At 42.2% G+C, this 22,257-nt stretch overlaps 2 protein-coding genes across 3 annotated transcripts in view; one reads left to right on the top strand and one right to left on the bottom strand.

Annotated features, from left to right (window-relative positions):
• zgc:92140 (uncharacterized protein LOC447854 homolog) overlaps positions 1-22,257 on the top strand; it is a 670,238-nt gene that overhangs the window by 335,682 nt on the left and 312,299 nt on the right. The window lies entirely within an intron of this gene.
• The window catches only part of ssbp4 (single stranded DNA binding protein 4), a 121,715-nt gene that overhangs the window by 87,975 nt on the left and 11,483 nt on the right, over positions 1-22,257 (bottom strand). For both annotated transcript variants that reach the window (XM_049587241.1, XM_049587240.1), the window contains exons 2-3: positions 20,044-20,116; positions 12,265-12,326 (exon numbers count right to left, since the gene is read on the bottom strand). In XM_049587241.1, coding sequence (XP_049443198.1) covers positions 12,265-12,326; positions 20,044-20,116 — 135 coding nt within the window. The remainder of the gene's footprint in view (positions 1-12,264; positions 12,327-20,043; positions 20,117-22,257) is intronic.

Genomic DNA, 22,257 nt, shown 5'->3' with positions numbered 1-22,257 from the left:
GTTCAACTGTGCCAGCGGCGTTACATGGTGCCGTGACATGAGCTGCCACACAAGAACTTAGCAGAAATAAAATCGTTTGGAAGACAGTCTGTTGGGAGCAGAGCATTTTGATTTACCGATTTCATAAATGTCTTGAACGTTGGAGCGATGTGCGGGAATCTGCTTCTTTACCAATTATAACACTACTTAATTGACAAAGTCACAATATAAATCAGGAAGTGTCTGATCAAAGAACGTATAAAAAACAAGGCAACGCATTTTAATGTTAACTTTCAATACTTGACAATAAAACTACACAACTCTTATTTCTCGATTGTTTGGTGAAAAATGTCTATCACAATTTTATAAAATGCAAGTTTACATATCTAATCTTTCAACCAACTGTCACAAACCACACTATATTAGTATAATGTCATAGAGAAAGAAGAAAACCAGCATATATTCATGTTTGAGAAGCTGGAACCACTGAGTTTTTTAGCATTTTTGCTTCAAGGGACGGTTCACCCCAAAATCAAAAATGCATATTTTTCCTCTGACATGTAGTGCTAGTTATTGATCTAGATTGTTTTGGTGTGAGTTGCCAAGTGTTGGATATATAAAGATATGTGCCTTCTCTTGAATCTTATGTAACTAGATGGCACTCGGCTTGTGGTGTTCAAAGTGCCAAAAAAATACATTTGAAAAACTTAACAGTATGTCTTAACAGTATGTCTCTTTCCAGAAATCACGACTCGTGTTGTAACCATAATATAGTTTTGTTTGTTTATTCTATTCTTATCTAAACAAGGTAGAATAAATATATACATGCACTTATTAAACTGAACACAGGGTGGAGCATTCATGGTGAAGGGCATTTAGGTAAGCTCCAGAACTCACATCCGAAAAGTTCTCCCTGTTTGCCCCTCAGAGGCCTTAAATGTAACATTTTTTATTGAAAGACTCTACAACCAGGTTATTTAGGATAATCCACTATCACCCTAGCAGTTTCATGTAGGAACTATATTCACTCTACCGAACTACACACCTAAACTATATCACCGTGCAGAAGAACTCATGCTCTTGACAGCACAAGGTGTAAACATTCATTGTGTCCACTTCAGCTAAGCTTTAATGCTAGCTAGTTTATTGGTGCTAGGTGAGCTAGCAGCAGATGCATGATGATAGTGTTGGCAGGTTAAGTCCAAAGAAAATAGTTCCTACATGAAACTGCTTACAGCAAGGTCTGTGGATTATCCTGAGTATCCATGATTTTTGGAAAGAAACATTGCTGCTGAGTTTATAAAATGCTTTTTTGGTTCTTTGAGCACCACAAGCCGAGTGCCACCTAGTTCCATTATACTCAGGAGAAGGCAGACATCTCTACAGCCGATATCTCAAACACTCAGCAACCCACACCAAAACAATGTAGATTAATACGTAGCACAACAAGTAAGAGGAACACTATGCATTTTTTATTTTAGCATGAACTGTCCCTTTAAAAAATTACTTTGAGTTGCTGTCCGTCATCTTATTGATCAGTCTTTCAGCTTTCCTTGACAGTCTTCAGTACTCAGCACTATAGATCCAGAGATTAGACACCAAGTCATATTAAAGCCATGTATAAACAGGAACCCTCTACAGTCAGGCACACTGCAGCCTCCACACCTGCAGCTCAGCTCTAGAGAGCTTTTATCTGGGAAGGACAGGTCACCCAATGTTCCTCTCAGCTGTGGCGACCTGCAAGTTATTGACCAATCAGCTGTGATTATGTTACTTACTGCCCAATCAGCCGTACTCATATTAGTTAATTAGACCAATCCCACTCCTCCAGGGCAGCAGAGGCCACCAGGTCCCACTCCAAATGGGCCCTTAATTACTGCACTGAAATTAAGTACCCGCTAAGCTGGTCCACATTAAGGACTTCTCCTTCTTCAAGATATTGATTTCATGGACAGCGTATAAAAAATGAAAAAAGGAAGTGCTGAACTCATTCTTACTGTCATTTAAAAGGTGCAAATAAACTGTTACATGCATTCTTTGTGCTGATGTTAGGGACAGCCGTGACACATGATATGACAGACTGCGAAATGGAGCAGAAAATATTAGCTGATTGCCCATAACTGTCAGAGAATGGCTCGCGAGCACCCCGACACATGTTGGTCATTTTCATTACTGAACAAGATGTTCGATTTTCATGCTTTAGAGTTTTATCTGCTGAATATGGTTTATCACTGATCTACATGTTTCCTTATCTCCTTCTGAATTTTATTTGAGGGCATCAAAAAAAAGAAGAGAGCAACTGTAGGTGTCCTAAAAATAAAAAGACTGACACATTTCAACCCTTCAGCGCACGACACCAACCACTCAAAGCGTATGAACTACAATAGAAATGTGTTAGTAAAGTATTTAAAGATTAAAAGACAGAGTCGGTGCCCTGAGGCGTTCAGCGAGCGCTGGGGTCCCCTCTAGACAAGGAGGGCACTGAAGGAACAGAGAGGGACTCTGCAAGGACGGTGGCAAACACATATGGCGTGTGCGTGTCGCGCTGCCCTTCTGTCACTCGACAATAAAGCCAGTGTACATTATCATATCTATCGGCTGGTGTTAAAGAGATTGCTGCTCCGTCCCCCACGAGCCGTGGTGGAAAAGGCTCGACCATCACAAATCCAATCAGCTCTCAGGGAAATGAAATGGAACGCGGGTTACAGTTTGTTACCCGAAAAGACACAACCAGGTACAGCGGCAGGGGGGAAAGGTGATCTAGCATCTCATGGCCTGTGAAGTCTGAAATATATTGCGATTTGAACAGCTGACCTGCTTCTGTCTGGGAAATCTCATTCTCTGTGTCTCTGCATAATCTGAAGCAGGATCGCTGGTGGATGAGACTAAACACAGAAACCAAGGCTTTCATTATTCTGATATTATTCTAGGTGGTTGACACAGGATAAATTCCTCTGCATGGCTACAACAGAGCCATTAAAGGTCCAGTGTGTAGGATTTAGGAAGATATATCGGCAAAAATGGAATATGATATAATACGTATGTTTTCTTTGGTGTATATTAATCAATTCATTCATTCATTTTCCATGACCGCTTATCCTGTTGGGGGTTGCAGGGTGGTTGGAGCCTATCCCAGCTGACATTGGGTGAGAGGTGGGATACACCCTGGACAGGTCACCAGAATATCACAGGGCTGACACATAGAGACAGACAAACAATTCACGCTCACATTCACACCTACGGACAATTTAGAGTCACCAATTAACCTGCATGTCTTTGGACTGTGGGAGGAAGCTGGAGTACCTGGAGAAAACCCACACATGGGTACCTTCTTTGTGGAGTTTGCATGTTCTTTAGTGTATAATGACCTTAAAATAAGAATGATTGTGATTTCATTACGTTAGAATGAGCAGTTTTTATCTACATAGGGAGTGGGTCCTCATCCACAGAGTCTGCCATGTTGCACTGCCATGTTTCTACAGTAGCCCAAAATGGACAAACCAGACACTAGCTCTAGATAGAGCCATCTGCGCTTTCACATCGACCACCTTAGTTAGCGGCCCCTCCGCGACAAGAGTGGTGAAAAAACAGATTTTTAAAAAAGTGAAACCGCTTTACCAAGTGTTTTTACCAGTTTAAAAAAACAAACTTGATGGGAGGAACTTTGACCCATGCTTACAAACATTTTTGAGACAAGAAATAGGCGACGTAGATGGTGAGCTGGAAGTCCAATTGTAGAAATAGTGGAACATTTTTTGGTACAACCATTGTTGGGTTTTTGTCCATATGCACACTTTTCGTATGGATCCTACACATTGTTTAATAAATGAGATCCCGGGTCCAGTTGTTTTGAAGAGGAGAAGACCTCTGTGGATACTTCGGCTCACTGTAGAAACTTCTTCAACATCTGGATGTTGGGTTATCAATGAAAAACGGTGAGCACACATTAGCAGGTGCTGGGCTAAGGGCACATATATGACAAGCCAAACTGTGTCACAGAAACACTGATTTTTGGGGGGGGATTTTTGCTTTTATTAAACTGGACAGTCTAAGTGTGAAAGAGGGAGGGAGAGAGGGAATGACATGCAGCAAAGGGCCGCAGGCTAGAATCAAACCTGCAACCACTGCGGCAGAGACATTGCCTTTGTATATGGGATGCCTGCCCTATTTACTAAGCCAGCGGTTCCCAACTGGTGAGTCATGGTCCAAAAGTGGATCGTTGGTCCATTCTGAATGGACCGCAAGTGACTCTGAAACGTGTCAAGTTCGTAAATAACAGACTTTATTTTTAAGTACAGTGAATTTCTGGCACAGAGCTTTTATTTTAAAGTGCTGTTTCCTACTGTGGAGTAAGTGACTAACAGACAGTGACTTAACAGAGACGGCGAACTAGCTCGATGACATGGCCAAACTCAAGTGTGATGCTGAATGTATTAAACTGTGTGGACCTTGAACTGATGACTAAGGGACCCTGGAGCTGGACCAGTTGGGAACCACTGCACTATGCCACCAGGTGCCCCAGAAACACAACGTGAAACTGCATGACTCATTGTTATTACCGGTTTCAATCACCTGGTCCGTTTGTTATGAAGAGGAGGAGACATCTGTGGATAATTCAGTAAAAACCTCTCAAACAATAAACACTGAAGGAATTCTATCCGGTAGAAATTTTAGCTGGTTGCAATCTGCAATCCTCACCACTAGATGCCGCTAAATCCCCTTAACTCATACACACTGTTCCTTTAAGTATGTATAGGTGTGAGATCTGTGAACAGAATACTCTCATACTGTACTAATGAAAGGCAAATTTTCAGGGTGCAATCAGGGGAAAAAATCCCTTCCCATCTACTGTACCATCTCATGTATCACTGGGACCGAATCCAAGCAAAGTCTGGGTGAGACCATTGTTAGCTGTGATTTGACAATCCCACCCACATTTCAGGGAAAAAGCCTGTGTCATAGTTGTTGTCGCTTCCCTTTCAGAGACACTAATCTTTAGAAATTATCTGGGAAGTCAACATTCGCAGTTAATTAGCACCAGCAATCTGCAAGAAATCTTGTACTCTGCACACCCTTGTAATAGTAAATTTTCTATCCAATTATCTAATCATTTCAATCTAATCATCTCATGGGAAGCTCTTTATGGTATTATAGGGTAGTAACTGATGGTATTTGAGCCACACAACTCCGTATAGAGGCAAACTTAAACCACTCTCACTTTGAAGAGTCACAGGGGCGATTTAAATTGCAGCTCGGGGTCATGCAAACTCTTTTTTTTATTCATTCAAATGAGAAACAAAGCTAAAAAAAATGTGAGCTGGCACTGTCAGCACACACACACATACACACACAAACACACTTTGTATCCAGAACAGAGGAGGAAGGGATTAGCGACCAGCCGTCCAGAAGAAGACAATTACTAAAATTAAATGCCATCACGATAATTATTTGCAATTAACTGTGGTCTGACAAAGCCAGTGGTTACAGTGTGCTTTTCCATTATAATAGGGAGTGTAAACAAAGACACACACAGGCTGCTGGTGGCAGGTCTACATGATAATCCTATGTGTCAGTCACTGAGTCAGGAGAGACGGAAATATACATAGAAATTAAGACAGAGATGGAGACAGATGGAGATAAGGAGGCAGAGTGAAAGAAGCAGAGTCCAAACAAACAAACAAACAAAGTTACAGAGAGTCAACCACAACGTCTCCTCCTCTTATCAGAGCAGGCTTCTTCTTAATGGGGCAAAATGCTGCAATCACAGAGTGGAGGCGGGGAAACACAACCCTTCCAGTTGTCTTTATTACCTTGACTCAAGTACCAGCTATTCTCCTGGTGGCAGCAATGCATTCAACAAGCAGAAGGAAACAACAACATCACTGTGCCATGTAAATCAGGAACGCTCCCTTTGGACTGTTGCTAATAAATACAGACTGACGGCTTAAGAGGAGCCAACTATAAAATAAAGTTGTATGTGTGTTGTTACACATACAGATGGAGGATAATCCTGCGTTCAGGTACACGGTGGAGACCTTCTTGACAGCCAAAGACAAAGTGCTCAATCACACAGATGCACTCTTGGTTGGTAACCAGTATTCCTGAACCATATACACATGTCTGACTGCAAACCACGCTGCATTTCTTTTGTGGAGTGAAGTTCCTATAAAATAACACAGTGAGGTTATATTATAGCTTCTTCTATTTTGTACTCTCCAAGTTGCTGTCAACTGCAGTGCTGACAAGGCAATTGCAGTTGGTCAACAACGCTAATTAGTTTGTCCAAGCTCTGCGCAGATTTACTTTAAATCCACTCATGCAACCAATATATTAAAATCAACTGATTTTTGGTTTGAAATTCTGCTGTTAATAAAGGTGATGTGACCAAACCTTAAAGGATTACTTCACCCCAGGCCAAGTGACAATGTGTTCATCAATTTTCAACCCTATGTCAAGTTGAATTTTTGAAGTAAACTTTTTCTGGCATGCCTCTGGGGAGCACAGAATCCAAAAATGGAGAAAATTCTTGATGAACTGAAGTCAAGGGGCGCCATATATAAATATATCAGAACATCCATTTACAAACTCTCACACAACTTGCACAGTTTAATCCAAGTGTCATTTATCCAGTCCATATGATTCAAGGTGGTAGACCAGCAGCTCCCATGTTCGGCAAGGTAAAACTATTATTTATTTGTCCATGTAGTCTTTGAAGAGATTATCGTTAAGTTAAATTTTTAGTTCACTTCCCTGCAGGAAAGGGCTGTCTGTTTGGGAAGGTCTGAGCATACGACTGGATAAATGAGACTTGGATTATTCTGCACAAGTTGTGTGCAAGTTTGTAAAAGGATATTTTAATAAAGTTTTGCTGTTGTAAAACTAGAACTCTAAGACTTCAATTTATCGGGAATTTTCTCTGTTTTCTCTGAAAAACTGTAACACAAGATGAGTAATTGATAAACAAATGGTAATTTGGTGGCATGAAGTATTCTTTTAATTCTTCTAAAGTGCTTTTGAAATTGCAAAGTTGAGATAACACTGATACACTTTCATAATTCAGGATACCCAAGAAGTGCACCAGTAGGTTCCACCAGTCTGCGCTTTCAGAGTGTCTCTGATTCTTTGAATTGGATTAAATTTGTTGCAACGTCAGATGAACGGGAGGAACAAAGAAAGCCTCCTGTTACTCTGACTTAAGACTGTTTGTACATTATTCCTTGGTGGTCACCTTCATGGTCGTGTAGGCACACTGGCCTAATTTAGTCTTTTGTTGTGTTGTACGATTGTAACTGTTTGTTAACAAGTGAATCCAGATACAAACAAATTGTGTACAGCTCCTTTTAAATTAGCTGAATTGACTGTATTAGTGTTACAATTGGATTTTATTTAGATGTAACAGCCAGTGATGGTCCATCTACAACTAGGAGGCTGGCGGTTTTTCAAACTCAACTGCTCCGATTTACGTTCTGAACGACACGCCGTGAGGAGAGGAGGATACATTAAGGAGTGGATAGTAGAGGGGAAGGAGAGAGGTGGACAGAACTGTCTGAAACCTGTGTTTATAAAGAGCGGTCCAGACATTTAGGAGCAGAGGACGGCTGTACTCTCACTGTTTTCTCTGCCCCACACAAACAAGTATTTCAGCTAGAGGCAATCACACAGAGGATCCCTCTACATACTGTTGTTGTGCTAAGGTTTTTATGTGTGTGTATGTTTTGTGTGTTGGTGTGAGGGGTGTGTGTGTAGGCGGGGGGTGGGGGGGTATAGAGGATTCAGTGGCCATCCAGTGAAAACTGGTTAAAGCAATCGATTTTGGGATAAGGAGGAGACAACTAGCAGCAGCCAATAGAGAGGGAGCTAATGACACAATCAACACCTGCAGCCCTCGCTGAGCCTTTTCTTTATCCTTCCACCCATAACAACAGATGTGGATGAGTGACCCCCACCGCCAGGCTCCCTCTTCCTCCCCCAACATCCCCCTCCTCCCCCTCTTACAGCCCTGGTCTCATTCTGAAACTCCCCACCAACGCCATCCTACAGGAAACAGCCACAGAGGCACAGACAGGAGGGAAGAAAACCCCAGCGAGGTGCTGAGGAGGGGATGACGGGGGCGGGGCCGGAGTGGCGGCAGGGTCGGGGTCTTAGATTTGGCTGTTTAACACAAAAGAGGCTGGAATGCAAAGAGTTAATCCGTTCGGGGGTCTCTCTTCCGCAAACAAAGGGACAGACCTCCAGACAAAGGTTGAGGGAGGGGGAGCGAAGGGTGAGGGATGAGGGAGGTTGGTGGCTTTCCTACCATCTGGAGCTTTTGTTTTGGGGGAGGCTGGAGGTTGGTGGGGGGTTTGCTGGGTGGCGTAGGGGTGGACAGGGGACTCCGCCCCCCCCCTCCTCCCTGAGCAGCCGACCCCCGGACCCCAACCCTGGCGAGTCTTCCTGTCCACGTGCTGCGTGGCCCAGACAGACGCCCCTCAGCTAGGTCATACTACACCGGAGCCCTGCCCCGCTCAGCCTGGCTAATCATCAGCCTACTCTCCAACTGCTCTCTGGCACACACACACACACACACACACACACACACACACACACACACACACACTAGGTCATCTCCCACACTCTGCTGAAATATATCAATACAGTCAGAACACACACCACGAGCACTCAGCTTCCCTCTCTGTCTCCCACACACACACACACACACACACACACACACACACACTGGGCCAGTCTCCTTGAGCCCTCTTATTGGTTCAGGCAGAGGCGAGAGCAAACTTACGCTGCGCTGTATGTTTGTGTATGTCACTCTGTCAGTATTACTGGTAGCTGTCCAATTGAGAGCTGTCAGGTTGAGAGAAGCCAGGCTCTTTAAGGACCATTATGAACCGTGTCAACAGGCTGCACAATTACAACACACACTGGGGCCAGAGAGGATGAATGAATGAAGCCGCATGTCCGGGTTTATTACACAGGGCCGGCCGGGGGGCTTTGGGGATGAGCAGGATAGCATGAATGACAAACAAAGCGGGCCCTGTCAAACCTCTTATCCTGGCTCTCTTTGCCTCTCGTGCTGCCTTGCCGAGGATTCAGCCTCTCAACCTCCCTGCCTGTTTGCCTGCTTGATTCTTTGTCTGCATCCTTTCCAGCTGCCCGGCTTCCTCCTCGCTGCCTGTCTGCTCCCCTCTTTGCCTTTAAGGTTGGATTTTCTAGCTCTTGGCCTGACAACAGGAAAGGGGGGAATCCTACATTTGGGTGTTCCCACTCCTTGTAATTCAGACATGGAAGAAAAAAAGAAACAGTGTACGTGTCAGGCCCTGAGCCCACTGACCCTGTTCTTCCAGCCAGATAGAAAACACTGTCCTCTATTTATCTAGCATTAAGAGATCTGACAGATTTGTTTAAAGACGCAGAAAGAAAAGAGGAACAGCCCACGTCAGAGCCTCGTTCTGCTAAATGGAGCATTGGGTTTAAAAGGTCTCAAGATCTTGACGATGGAATTGAGGTTTTCAAACTGAGGGGAGGCGTTACAGGACAGACATGTGGCAAAGATACTGCATGAGGTGAAAGGGAGAGGTTATTCTAAAAAAAAAAAAAAAAAGGGAAGTTAGTAATCATAGTATCATCATAATCTGCAGTTGTGACACGCAGCTCATGGAGGCATTTAATGCCTACCATATACAAAAAGACTTTAAAAAGTCTTTGCAACTAAATTCTGAAACCCTCTAACATTCAAACACAATCTAAGTTTTTGGTTACACACTATAAAATTATGCAAAGACTGGGGATCTTACAGGGTCACTATTTGCAAAACCATAGATTCCTTTTGAGATAATTTCCCATCCTGCTCCTGGTGGAAAATATTACACCAAACTCCCTTTCAGAAATATGATATATTAACAATTCTTTATGTGTCTGCAAAAACAAATAACTCTTGAAACACAAGATAAAAGGCGTTATATGTCGACAGTATCCTTGTTGATTAAGTATCAATGTAATCGAAAAAGATAAACTGTATTTGCGTACAACATCTACCTCAACTCGCTACCAGCCTTTGTTGGTTAGCTGTGTTATTTTAGTGGGAAAAAGAGGCAAAACCAATTCAATAATTAAGATTTCTCACTAAAATAAGTGGGGGTTGGTGCATTAGATACAAGCCAAATTAAACGAGGACTCCACACTACACAACTCCACCATTTCCTCCTCCTTTTCCACAGTCTGAAAGAACCGAGACTTGTTCATGTGCACCTCCTCAGAGTCCCCTCCATGTTAACTGTCTACCCAATTTGCTGCTTCCCAGAGCGCAGCTATTGGTTTTTGACAATGGTCACATCCTTGAACTTTGGTATTTGCATGAGCCAGGACTAAAAACTTTCAATAATATTAAACATGATTGATTTTGTCAGAATGTCAAGACGAGACATACTAAAAAACAAACAAGACAAAGATAACAGTGTCCGAAAAGGAGTAGGTAGAAGTAAAACTCATCTGTCCCTACCCCTTTCTTACATTTCCTTTTAACTCATATATTATTTCAACAAATTCCCAAATTTATTTACAACTAATATACAACTATCCCCAGTCTATTTACCACCCAATTAAATAATTTATAAATTCAGTTTATTCACAGTCCAAGAACCACCAAATGTTACAAATAAATATGCACCCTTAACACAATCTTTCCTCGTCTATACATCTGCCCAAAATATCTTTTTTGTATAGTTTTTAAAACTGATTTATATTTGTGCTTTGTTTCAGCTCATCATGCAGCCAATTCCACACGTCCACCCCAAACACTGAAACACACAGACTCTTCTCAGTTTTACAACCCCCCTCCCTGTCACAAAACGTGTGTTAAATCAAATGATCGGGATCATGGGAGTGCGCGCCAACTAAGGTAAAACCCTAATGATTTTATTTCAATTTGGGAAATTTGTCAGAGACTGTGAAATCGCTTGATAAGTTGGCGTACAGCCAGCATATGTTACTTTAAGACCCCTCAAAACTGGATGTCCATTTAAGAGTCATAACTCAGTCACATCTGACTACATGACACACATATATACACATATCTGTAGATTCAGTGCAACTTACACTTTCCGAATATATAATTGTCTCTGATGTCAATTACAAACAGACAGTCATACATTTCCTTATAAATCATAGAAAGGATGCCTTTTAACTCCAGAACCTGCCTGAGAATCAACAAGTCTTCAATCTCTCCAGTATCAAAGTAATCCAGTGATAGCTGTCTGTTCACCCATTAGCACACTGCAGTCAGGAACCACTAAAAGCTAATTCAGTGTACTTTCAAAGGTGCCAATTTGCCAAAATGTTTAAAAAATACAGACCGGTTGAGTTAAGAGAACCTAAATTTAACAGCTACGACACAATACAACTTATTAGCTAAAGACTGCCTCACATTTTTAATACATTACACAACTGATTACTTATAATAAGTGAGTAAAAATAACAGAACTCTCCAGCTGAACAGTGTCAGTGCAAACCACTGTACCACCTTGCCACTAGGGGATTAAACTGATCAGCTGTCGGCTTTTTTAACTGACCAAGTGACCACACCATGCTCGACTGATTAGTTTGTGTCTTCTGAGAAACAGCGACCCAAGAGAAGTATGTTTGAACGCAGCTCATCACTCTCCACAAATGACACTGACTTTGGCCTTGCTGCATGGAGGCTGACAATGTTGAAGTGCAGTTGTTACTGTTAACAAATAGGTAGAGCAGATACAATTTACCAGTGTTGCATAGACTAAAACACAGTGGCTTAAATTATAACCCACAGCTCAATGAATCCATGGCAGCATTCTACTTCCTGTTTACATCCCAAAGCATCATGGGAACTGTGCATGCAAAACTTGGGGGATGAAGGAGGCAGCCGTTGTCTCCATTTTGTCTGAGGGGGCGTTCACAGTGTCAGACGTGGACCTAAAGGCAATCTGTCTCTGATTTTGACTTTGATTGAATAGTGCATACTTGGATGTGAGATTTTGAAAAAAAAAGAACACACAACAGTTCCGCTTAAATAACAGAGCGTGCAAGTTAGCTCACTTGTCAATCACAGGGACGCAAAGATAACAGCACTTAAACATGTGTGAGATGATGCACTTAGCATTCCCTGCAATTACTGTCCCTCTCCACCCCTGCAAATTCTTTCAGACCATCAAGAGTACTTCCACAGTATGAATGTGAGCTGTTGAAATAACGTGTGTGTGTGTGTGTGTGTGTGTGTGTGGTCAAGAGACAGAAGAAGCAAGAGGATAAACGTATACGTACCACCACCATGAGTGTAAAAATCCAGGAGGTTCCCCAAGTGTGATGTTCTTCTCCCATCGGATCTGAGAGGAAGAGAGAATAGAGGAATGGAGGGGAGAAGACAGAGGAGGGGAAATGAAAGATTAGACATCGCTGCATGTTTTATGCATAATGTAATCATTTCGCTCAACTGTCCTCCCAACTTTAGACAGACAGAGCGATAGCCAGACAGAGAAATAGGCCAACAGGCAGCGCGGTGAAGTGCAGTGCAGCGCGGCGTTTGTGGATAAGAAACTGTGACTGTCTTGAAGCAGCGGCCCTCTCCACTGCCCTCACAAACCAGCAGAGCTCCTGCCTGTATCTGGACACCGAGATAAGATCCGGTGGAAGATAGCACGCCCGCTGCCTGCTTCACACTACTAACATGACTCCGCGCACCAAACACACATTCACATAGTTATACATACACGATTCACCAGAGTCTGAGGACAGTGCGACAGCAGCAAGATTTGTCTTTGTTTTCTTTATATACATATGGAAAATTAGATCCAAGCTTCAGATTTCTATTAAAGTGTCTATTCTATAGATTTCCCCAGTGCAGTTTATAGTGATGTGATGTGCCATATGTGAGTTGGGCCTGTTGATTTAATGCTGCTAAAGAGCTGAGTGCTGCACTGTGCAGGAGAGCATAGAGTGGCGAAGTCCTCTCGGGGACAGGAGTGTATTGTGTGTATACTATAAATATGAGTGTGTGTGTCTGTGTGTGTGTTTGTCTGTGTGTGCTCCTCAGTGAAGAGGAACAGAGGCTAATTGAGGCAGGAGAGTCCAGGTGATAGCGCTCTCATTAGATGAGCAGGTGTGTGTGTGTGTGTGTGTGTGTGTGTGTGTGTGTGTGTGTGTGTGTCTTACCTACAAGGATAAAAGTCCCTTATCTACTGAAACAATTCTGTGTATTTTTCTGTGTGTGTGTGTGTTTGTGTGTGTGTGAGTGAGAGAAAGAGACTGTAAGGTACATAGGTGTTGAGGTTGAGGGATCTCAAGGCATTGCACAGGAAACATCTTCACACCTTAAACAACACATACATCGGATTTTGAAAAAAAGAAAAACACAGCAAATAAATAAAACAACAGCAAACCGAGAAACACATTCACCAGCTTGTCGACACATACGCAGCATAAAGAAAATGAATCATAAACTATTTTGATATTCGATCTGTAGATTTTAGAGATTTTTCAAGTAAAAATACAAAATATTTTATGGTTCCTGCTCCTCAGGTGAGGATTTAATGTTTTTCTTTGCATTTATATTAGTAAACTGCATTTTTTTGGTTTTAGACTAATACAAATAAAATAAAACAAGCTATTAGAATAAATTACCTTGTTTTTTAAAATTATTTTCTGGTGTTTTAAAGACAAAATTATTGATTGATTAACCAAGATTAAAAGGTAAATGAATCAAAAATGAAAATAATCATTATTTGCATCAACAGTCCACAACAGTCCACAGCTTTCAACCACTTCTCTTAAATATAGATAAACAAAATTATAAAAATAACCTCTTGTCATATTTACTGAAACTATCTCTATGTTTACACAGCACTGGATGAGACAGATGCTTCTAATGGCCTTACTGCACTTGAATGAAAACAACTAATCAGAGCTGAGGAGTCTCTAACGCAGCTGTCAATCATGTTGATCAAACTGTTAAACTAAGCAGCGGCAATAAAACATAGAAAGAAACATATTTTAGTGTACTGTTTAGCTGTAAAATAATAAAGCTAGTTCAGCTGGTGGGCGGTGCTTGGCACTTGGCTCAACTGTATCCAACATGGCGGCGTGGGTCACAAACTTTCTCATTTCACAGCTAAACAGTACACTGAAATAGGTTTCTGAAAACATTTAAGGTGAGAAATAGGCAATGTTATAACAGAATCTTGATTTAGATTTGATCAGTGATGCCTAGCTTGACAGTTTGACCTCAGTACACAAGAAGTGATTGACATGATGCATCAGAGACTCTTCAGCTCTGATTGGTTGTTTTCTGTGAGCTGCAGTAGATTCTAGCAAATGCCATTAGAAGCAAACAATTGGGAGGAGGGACATGATTTTTTCACAGATCATCCGTCTCATGTTCTCCTGTGTGGATGTAGAGACAGTCTCAACAAATATAACAAAAAGTTGTGTTGATGAAAGTTACTAACAGCAGCTTTAGCAGAATGTCTACAGATGTAGCCAAGTTAAATGTAAGACTTTTTAAGACCTTTTTAATACCACCTTATATGAAACTTAAGACCAGACCTGCAATGGAAATACACATTATATAGATACATGTGTGAGACACACAAGCCTAAGTACTTTTCTCATGTAAACACATTGATGTCAGTTCAACATGGATAGTAAGGAAAGATGAAAACAATTGGGTGAGTTTAAGTTTACTGGGTTTAATCTAAAGAGAAAAAACAAAATCTCATCACTGTCATAAATGCTATTTATTATTGCAATTCTTTGGTCTGTCCAAACAGTAAACAGTCACTGGGTCTGTCAGGCTGGAGACATTTTCGCGATTATGTGACCAAAAATATTTAAGACCCATCAAATCTGAATTTAAGACAATTTAAGACTTTTTAAGGCCTTATATTAAGAAAACTTAAGACATTTTAAGACTTTTTAAATGACCTGTAGACAGCCTGCTTAAGTCAAGAGTTTACTTTCAAATTTAGTTTTGCTGTGCTGCATACAATTTGCAGCATGTTTTGCATCTTGTATGTATGTATCTCTCAGTTTGCTTGCATTTTATTTATTTGCAGCAATTCATTTTTCTTCAAATGGTGAAGAAATTTCTTCAGTGGTTGTGTTTTCTGAAGTTGCAGTGCACTCAGTGCTCTAGGCCACTCTAGCAAGAAGACACAAGCAGAAGAACAGGGGGGAAACAAGGAGGCACTAAAAAGTGGGGAGGGTTGTAAAGAGGAACGGAAGAAAAAAGGCAGATGATCAAAGTATAAAAGAAAGAGAAACAGGCAGAAAATCAAAGTGTGGAGAGGGTGATCAGGTTTTGTGTTCTTCAAGAAACATCTGGAGGACACTGAACGTGTGATTGAACACTGAGTGATGAAGATGAGTGTAACAAATCATGTCTGTTTGCAACCTTCCCTCAAATACTCGGGAGAAATCCCTCAACACTTAAAGTTTACTGCTGGAGCTGCACGAAGGGGAAAAGGTGAAAGGTCAAGCTGCTGTGTTTGCTGGGATATGTACCCATTACTGTCAGTCTAATCCAAATACACTGGGTCTGACCATATAAGACAACTGAACACAAACGATGCTGTGGTTGAAATAAACAAAATCATTAAGCAATACACTGTTGCAGGCGCTACATTTGAGACAACTGGCGTCAAATTGACTTAGCAGTCTTTGCGTGCATGCCTCGTGGACATGGATTGTTTGTGTGCCTCTGTGTGTATGTTGTTTTAATCCGTGTCTGTGTAGATGTTGTTTTAATTTCTGTTTGAGGCCATTTAAATGTGTGTGTGTGTGTGTCGCCTCCGGTTGCCTGCGACCCAAAACTTCACCCCTTTCCAGCAGCTAACCAATAACACTCAATCTCTGGGAGAAGATTCACCCACAAGGGCTCTGGAATGAGCGAGGCTCTCTGCAGCCCGACCACTTGATCTCTCTGTGCTGCTCCCCCCATCGCTGCTTCATATTTTAGACATCCGCTGGTGGTTGTTGGCAGCTGGGCCGTCCTGCCCGCCCCGCTGCCAGCCTGCCTGCACGCTATATGCTAAGGCAACCAATTTTATTTTTTCAAAACCTTTTCAACAAAACTGGAAAAGACATACTGTTTTTAAGAATATAAAGCAGTGTTTCATCATCTGATTTGACAGTGACAGATCTTTTTACAGTTTACGGGCATAAAATAAATGGTTGTGGTTAAAAGCATTTATAGACAAATCTCACAGAAGCTCTATCAACATCAACTCTCAAGGTGCAGCCCATTAAAGAAATACTTTGACATTTTAGGAACACGCTCATTTGCTTTTTTTTTTTGCTGAGAATTAAATTAGAAAATTAACATCACTCTCATGTCTGTATGGTAAATATGGAGCCCAGTGATAGCCAACTTACAGCCTGTGATGAGTACCTGGTGGCCCACTGACCATTTTCTAATTCACAATGAAAATAATTATTCACAGTGGGAATTTTTTCATACTTTGAATGTAAATAAAGTGCCAGAGTGCATAAAAACATCAAAATAGAGCTTGTTTATGTAAATACTTTAAAATTGCAGACAAAATACCAGAGGAGGATCCTCCCAACACCCCAGCAGAGGTCTGGGCTTGGCCCCTAATGTCCTTAAATCCCAGAAACGCCCCTGCGTACACCTGATTATGCGGGGCTGCTGCAACTGGATTTGCCTCACTTATTCATTTTGTCTGTTAAACATTATTAATGTTTGTTTATTAACTGGCCCCTGGTCTCCTGTCATTTTGCAAAAGAGGTCCCCAGGCATAGCAAGATGAGTGTCAGCCCCCCAGGAAAGCAGCTCAGCCTTGCTTCCAGTTTTTCCCAGTGGCCACTCACTGCGTTGCAGAGAGAAAAATCCCCGGCAGCCAAAAAATTTTTTTTCCCGTAGACCACCACTGTAAAAGAGATGTCTGTAAAACTTTTAGCAGGACACCTCAAATTGCAAACAAGGTCAATTACGATTCTTTCTATTATGAATTTTTGATCCATGGAGATTTCTTATTTGTAAAAGGTTCCTCAAGTTAAGAAAAGGGATTTAAAAATCTGTCTTTGGGCCGGAGCAAGAAGCAGCAGACGGGGCCAACAGGAGAAACAAAACCTGCAAACCAGTATACCTGCAAGCTAGAAGCTTTTTCTGGTGCCAAGCAAGCAGTTCCACTGGACTGAATAGGCACCATCTTGGGGTCTAGTATCTAGTTATTATTATACATCTGTGGTTGAGTAGCCGAGTGGCTTAGCTTAGCATAACGACTGGAGACAGGGTCTAGATGCTTGGCAGAAACAGACCAAGACATCACCCCTGTAAAACCACAACTTCTTGTCTTTACACTTAATAATATATTAGAATGTACTTGTTACAGAGCCAGACTAGCTGTTTCCCCCGTTTCCAGTCTTAATGCTAAGCTAAGCTAACTGGCTGCTAGTTGTCGGTGAAGCTTCTCAGTCATTCACGTCATGGTAATCTTAAGAGCTATATTGTTGGCAACTAGACATGCTTGAGTTTCTTGAAGACGTTTCACCTGTCATCCAAGAGGCTTCTTCGGTTCAGAGAACTTAAGCTCAGAGAGGCGAAATGTCTCAAAGAAACTCAAGCAAGTCCAGTTGCCTGGCTGCTAGTTGTAGCTTCATATTTACAGACACAAGAGTGGTATCAATCTTCTCATCTAACTCTCAGCAACAAAGGGAATAAGTGCATTTCCAAAACTGTCTTTACTCACTTTAGTCCTCAGTATAACGTTAAAGGGCCAGTGTGTAAAATGGGTTGAAAACAGTGACATCAGTGGTCAAATTCTAGATTGCAGGACTCACTCGCTCACCCCTCCCGTCGGGTAAATGACGATGGCCTCGTAGGGACAAAAAGCCTTGAGCACGAGTTTTTCAGGAGTAGGTCTATCTAGCGATGAGGTGAATGTTTATTTAGAAATCTAAACCATGTTACGATATTGTAATGAATCCCTCACGAGCAGGAGACCAGAGGAGCATTCGGGAAAAAGGCCCGTTTATTTGAGCACTCCAGAAAATCCGGTAACACTCCAGGGGATAAAAGACTCCGCCCCAAACTCTGACTCTTCTGGCGTAACAGACACACTTCACAACTTTACACACAAACTCGTTTGCCATACTGAGTGGGGACCCCCCTCCCCTCTCTACTCCACCAATCTCCAGCCCGCACACTGACTGACAGCGTAGCCTGTAAACAGAGCTCAGCTGTTTATTTAGCCAAGCAATATCTCCGGACTATAGTAGCTGCAATGGACAACTTTGAACGCGATTTTGAAGAGTTTCTTGTAGCGGACGCAGACCCAGAGCCATACCTGTTTGAGCCGGAGCATACAGATGAGGAACTCCATGTGTTTGATGCTGAGCGGGCGAGAAGAGAGGCTAAATGCACAGAATGGGATTCGGTGCTACTGCTGCCATCGTTGGGGAGATATATCACCAGGAGGAAAAGCGCCGCAGAGAGTGCATCACAAGGAGTGAAGTTGCGTCTTCTTTTCCTCGCAGATGATGGTTCGGGTTCATTCTCTCCTGTTGCGTGGTAAGTGTGGTCCATTTGCAAACTTTATAACTAAAAAAAGTTTTCACTATCGACGAACTACTAACACTCTCTGCTGTTTCTTCCTCCTTCTTCCTTCCTTCCGCTGTCTTCGTTGGTTCATTTATACACACGAAACGCATTCTCTGGCTGGCTGGATTGTCCACTCAGTCTGACGTACATACATGGCGGCGCAAGATGGCGACCTCTCTAAAGCAAGGCCCTTGCTATATATGTATATAAAAGCATAATAAGAAAACCAAACAAATTTTATTTTATAGCGATCATACACTTGTATAAATATATTAATGGGTAGAAGAATATTCAGATTCAGATTCAGATTGACAATAAACCATGCCAAATATTACACACTGGCCCTTTAAAGGCTCAGTATGTAGGATTTAGTGGCATCTAGTGGTGAGGCTGCAGATTGCAACTAAGTGAAACTTCTCCCGCGTGCCAAGTGTGTTGGAGAACTACAATGGCCGACAAGAAAAGTGAATAGCCCTATCTAGAGCCAGTGTTTGGTGTGTCCATTCTGGGCTACTGCCAATATTCCCCCCTCTAATCTGAAACACTGGACCTTTAATATTTACAAAATTGCTATAAAAGCAATTTCAACTTTAAAATCAACTCTTCTACTTCATCAAAGCCTGTTACTAGACGATGAGCTGAGCTGCTTGTTGCTCACTCCTCTCTCTTGCTCCTGGGTGTGCAGCGTGCATGTGTGAGTTTATGCAGGTGCAACAGTATCTCTATGTGACTCTACACTGAGCTCACCTGATGAAATGACAGATAAACGCTGTCAGTATTAAAGTTGAATGATATAGACCTGCCTTTGCTTGCCATTAAAGCCCTCTCAGTGTTGGGGGGTGTATTAAGTGGAGCTGAATAAAGCCAGCCGGGGCAGGAGAGGTGTTGTACAGGAGACCGCCTGGACACGGGACCATTAGCAGGAAGGATGTCCATTAAGGAAGAGGATGCAACACATTAGAGACCTTACCTCTTCAACAGTTCAGGGGCCTAATATGAGACTAATAAGTCGAGCGGACCTGGGACACACGGTTAGGGTTGGAATGGTTTCAAATATTAAAGGTGCGCTTGAATTAACTTAGCAGGGACTGGCTTGGCTTCTTAAATGTCATAGCAGAAAAACCAGCAACAACACATGCTCACAATGTGTCAAACCGCTCTAATTATACAATGTTTATGATTACAAATTAGAGCTAATAATGAAGGGCGGGTAATCATATTAAGTAGGCCAACCGATGCCATGTTTACATTGTCCCAAATTAATAAACCCTCAAAAGAACATGGCTGTTGTTCAGCAGCTGTAAAAAACAGTCTTGGCTCATTAATGTATTATTTTGTCACAGTTTGCAGTGTCCAGAGCTCAGCTTTTAGAAAGATTACTCAACAGCTGCTTGAAGCCTTATAATGTGAATCCCATTCCTGGTCATACAATAGAGGGGGAATCACGCTCAGGCTTAAGAAACAGGAAGTCTGAAAGAACGTCTTACCTCTGACAGGAAGGTCTGTGCTGATTTCTGTGCGCCGACATGCAGCAAATATTCGTACACATATAAAGCTAACCTGGAAAACAAAGACAGAGAGAGAAGTCAGTGTTGGGGATCTTTTACCGTCCTTAAACCTCCTTCAAAAAGCAGCACATTTGAAAGATTATTTCAAAATTAAAAAACAAGGTCATGCTCTCTCCTCATCCTGGTTTGTATAACACTTGTTTCATTCCAAGTAGCCCATCGATGTGCGTCCAACAAATGCGCACAATTGGCAGAAAATCATCACAGTGTCGTTTTAGATGGAGCTTGGATAAACAAGATTTCACAGCATGGAGATCATATACACTGTGGAGGGGTTGTAAATGTGTGATGTAAAGCTCTGCAGCTCCGAGCTAAAGAGCCTCTGTGGCACTCAGCCATATCCCTGTGGTTTTAGGAACTCTGCTGTTGAGGCACAGAGGCTGAAAACAAGACAGTGCAGACGCTGAGAGAAACACGTTCAGAGGAGACGAAAAATATCCTCAGACGTGGCTCAAGTTGGATGCTCAGCTGGCACCACGCTGCTTGTTGGATTCCTGTTATATTTAGGTGCCAGCCACATGTCAATGCCTATTTATGCATATCAGATACACACTTTGGTTTTTATCTTGATTAGAGAAACAAATTATAACGTGTTAAAGCTGGAGTGTGAGAGTTTTACATATATATGAACGTCTGCTGCATTCAGGCCTGTGCCAAACAAGGTCACATCGTGCTGATTGAGCCTATCATCGCCGCGGAACGCTCTCTGTAGTTTTCTGTATACCAGTGTGGTGGGTTTCTGTAGCAACTTCGTGCAGGCGCACCAGAAGTGAAGCGCTTATGTCACTCAGCCAGAGTGATATGGGGGAGAAATTAATTCATTTTAGATTTGTATTGTTTTTGTTTTGTTGGGTTTTTTTGTCTGTATAGCACTGCTTTTTGTTTTGTCTTCTCAATGCTTCATCTGTATGTGCATGACTCAGATGTTTGCTTTTGATATAATGAATATTGACAGTTTAAAATAAAGAGAGGGGGGAGAGACCATAACGATGGAGCTGCGGCAAAGAGTTTGGCGGAAGCTATGGCCAAGAAGCGTCCAAGAAAAGTTTCTGGGGTTGATGCTCTGCATTTAGAGGAAGGATGAGCCCAGCATATTTTTAAAAGTCTTTACAATGGGAGCGCCACCTATTTACACTACGCTCTTAACGCCAGCAGCATGACAAGGCGTTGAGCTTCTATTCTGCACTGAGCGCTGCATGTCTGGCTTTTTTTGGCTGAGAGTTGAAAAATGTTCAACTCTGGGTAAAATGCTTCACTCCTCACTGTCACTTTTTACCCACCTGTCCAAGCACAGTAGAAAAGGGGCAGGACAAATTGAACAAAAATCAGTCATCATATCTTACAAGTGGAAGTGCTGAACACCAACAACAATGGAATAGACATATGTCAGCATACTGTATATATGGTACTAATATATGTTTCCTCTCATGAACCCATGCAAACCGGAGGGTCTGTAATTTCTCCCTACATGCTTCAGGCTTCCCTTTATCCAGAGTAAGTACTCTACATTGTGCGAACATCTTTACTTCCATGAAAATTCTGTATCATAGCAACAAGACGCATCCAACGCATCTTCCTTGAAAAAATAAAAAAACACTCTCAAGCGCTTTCAGCTGGGCCATTGACCCTTCGGTAAGTCCCGCCCCCTGGACGCAGACTGGCCAATCATAATGTAGCATCACGCTGGCTCAGACCAGGCTCCGACAACAACACAGCTGTGCTCCATTGACTCTAATGCAGTCGTTTCAGATTTCCTTCATTTTCAGGGTGTTTTTGTGGATTTGGAGCTAAATGTTGTGTCTGGGGCATGTCGTGTATTAATGATACTCGTTACCTGGAGAGGTTGGACAAAGATATATGTTTCTTCCCTGTTCCAAAACCAAAATCAAACCCTGAAAAGTGTAGGGTTAGCTAGCTAGCTACTGAAGATGTAGCCTACTGAATGTATACACATGCTGCTTTTGCTTTTTAATGACTATAACAGTGAAAAAAAGACCGACCTGCTGTACAGGAACCAGTGAAGGGAAGCAGGGAATCTTTACTGACATTCAACCAGCTGTGTGTCATCACAGTGTGCACAGTAGAACAAGACCCCCAGGAACACGGGGGCGAAGCCAAACACCGTTCATCTGC

This window comes from Epinephelus fuscoguttatus, linkage group LG10 (genome assembly GCF_011397635.1).
Source record: "Epinephelus fuscoguttatus linkage group LG10, E.fuscoguttatus.final_Chr_v1".
In the NCBI taxonomy this organism is placed as follows: Eukaryota; Metazoa; Chordata; class Actinopteri; order Perciformes; family Serranidae; genus Epinephelus; species Epinephelus fuscoguttatus.
This window is presented reverse-complemented; position numbering and strand designations above follow the sequence as displayed.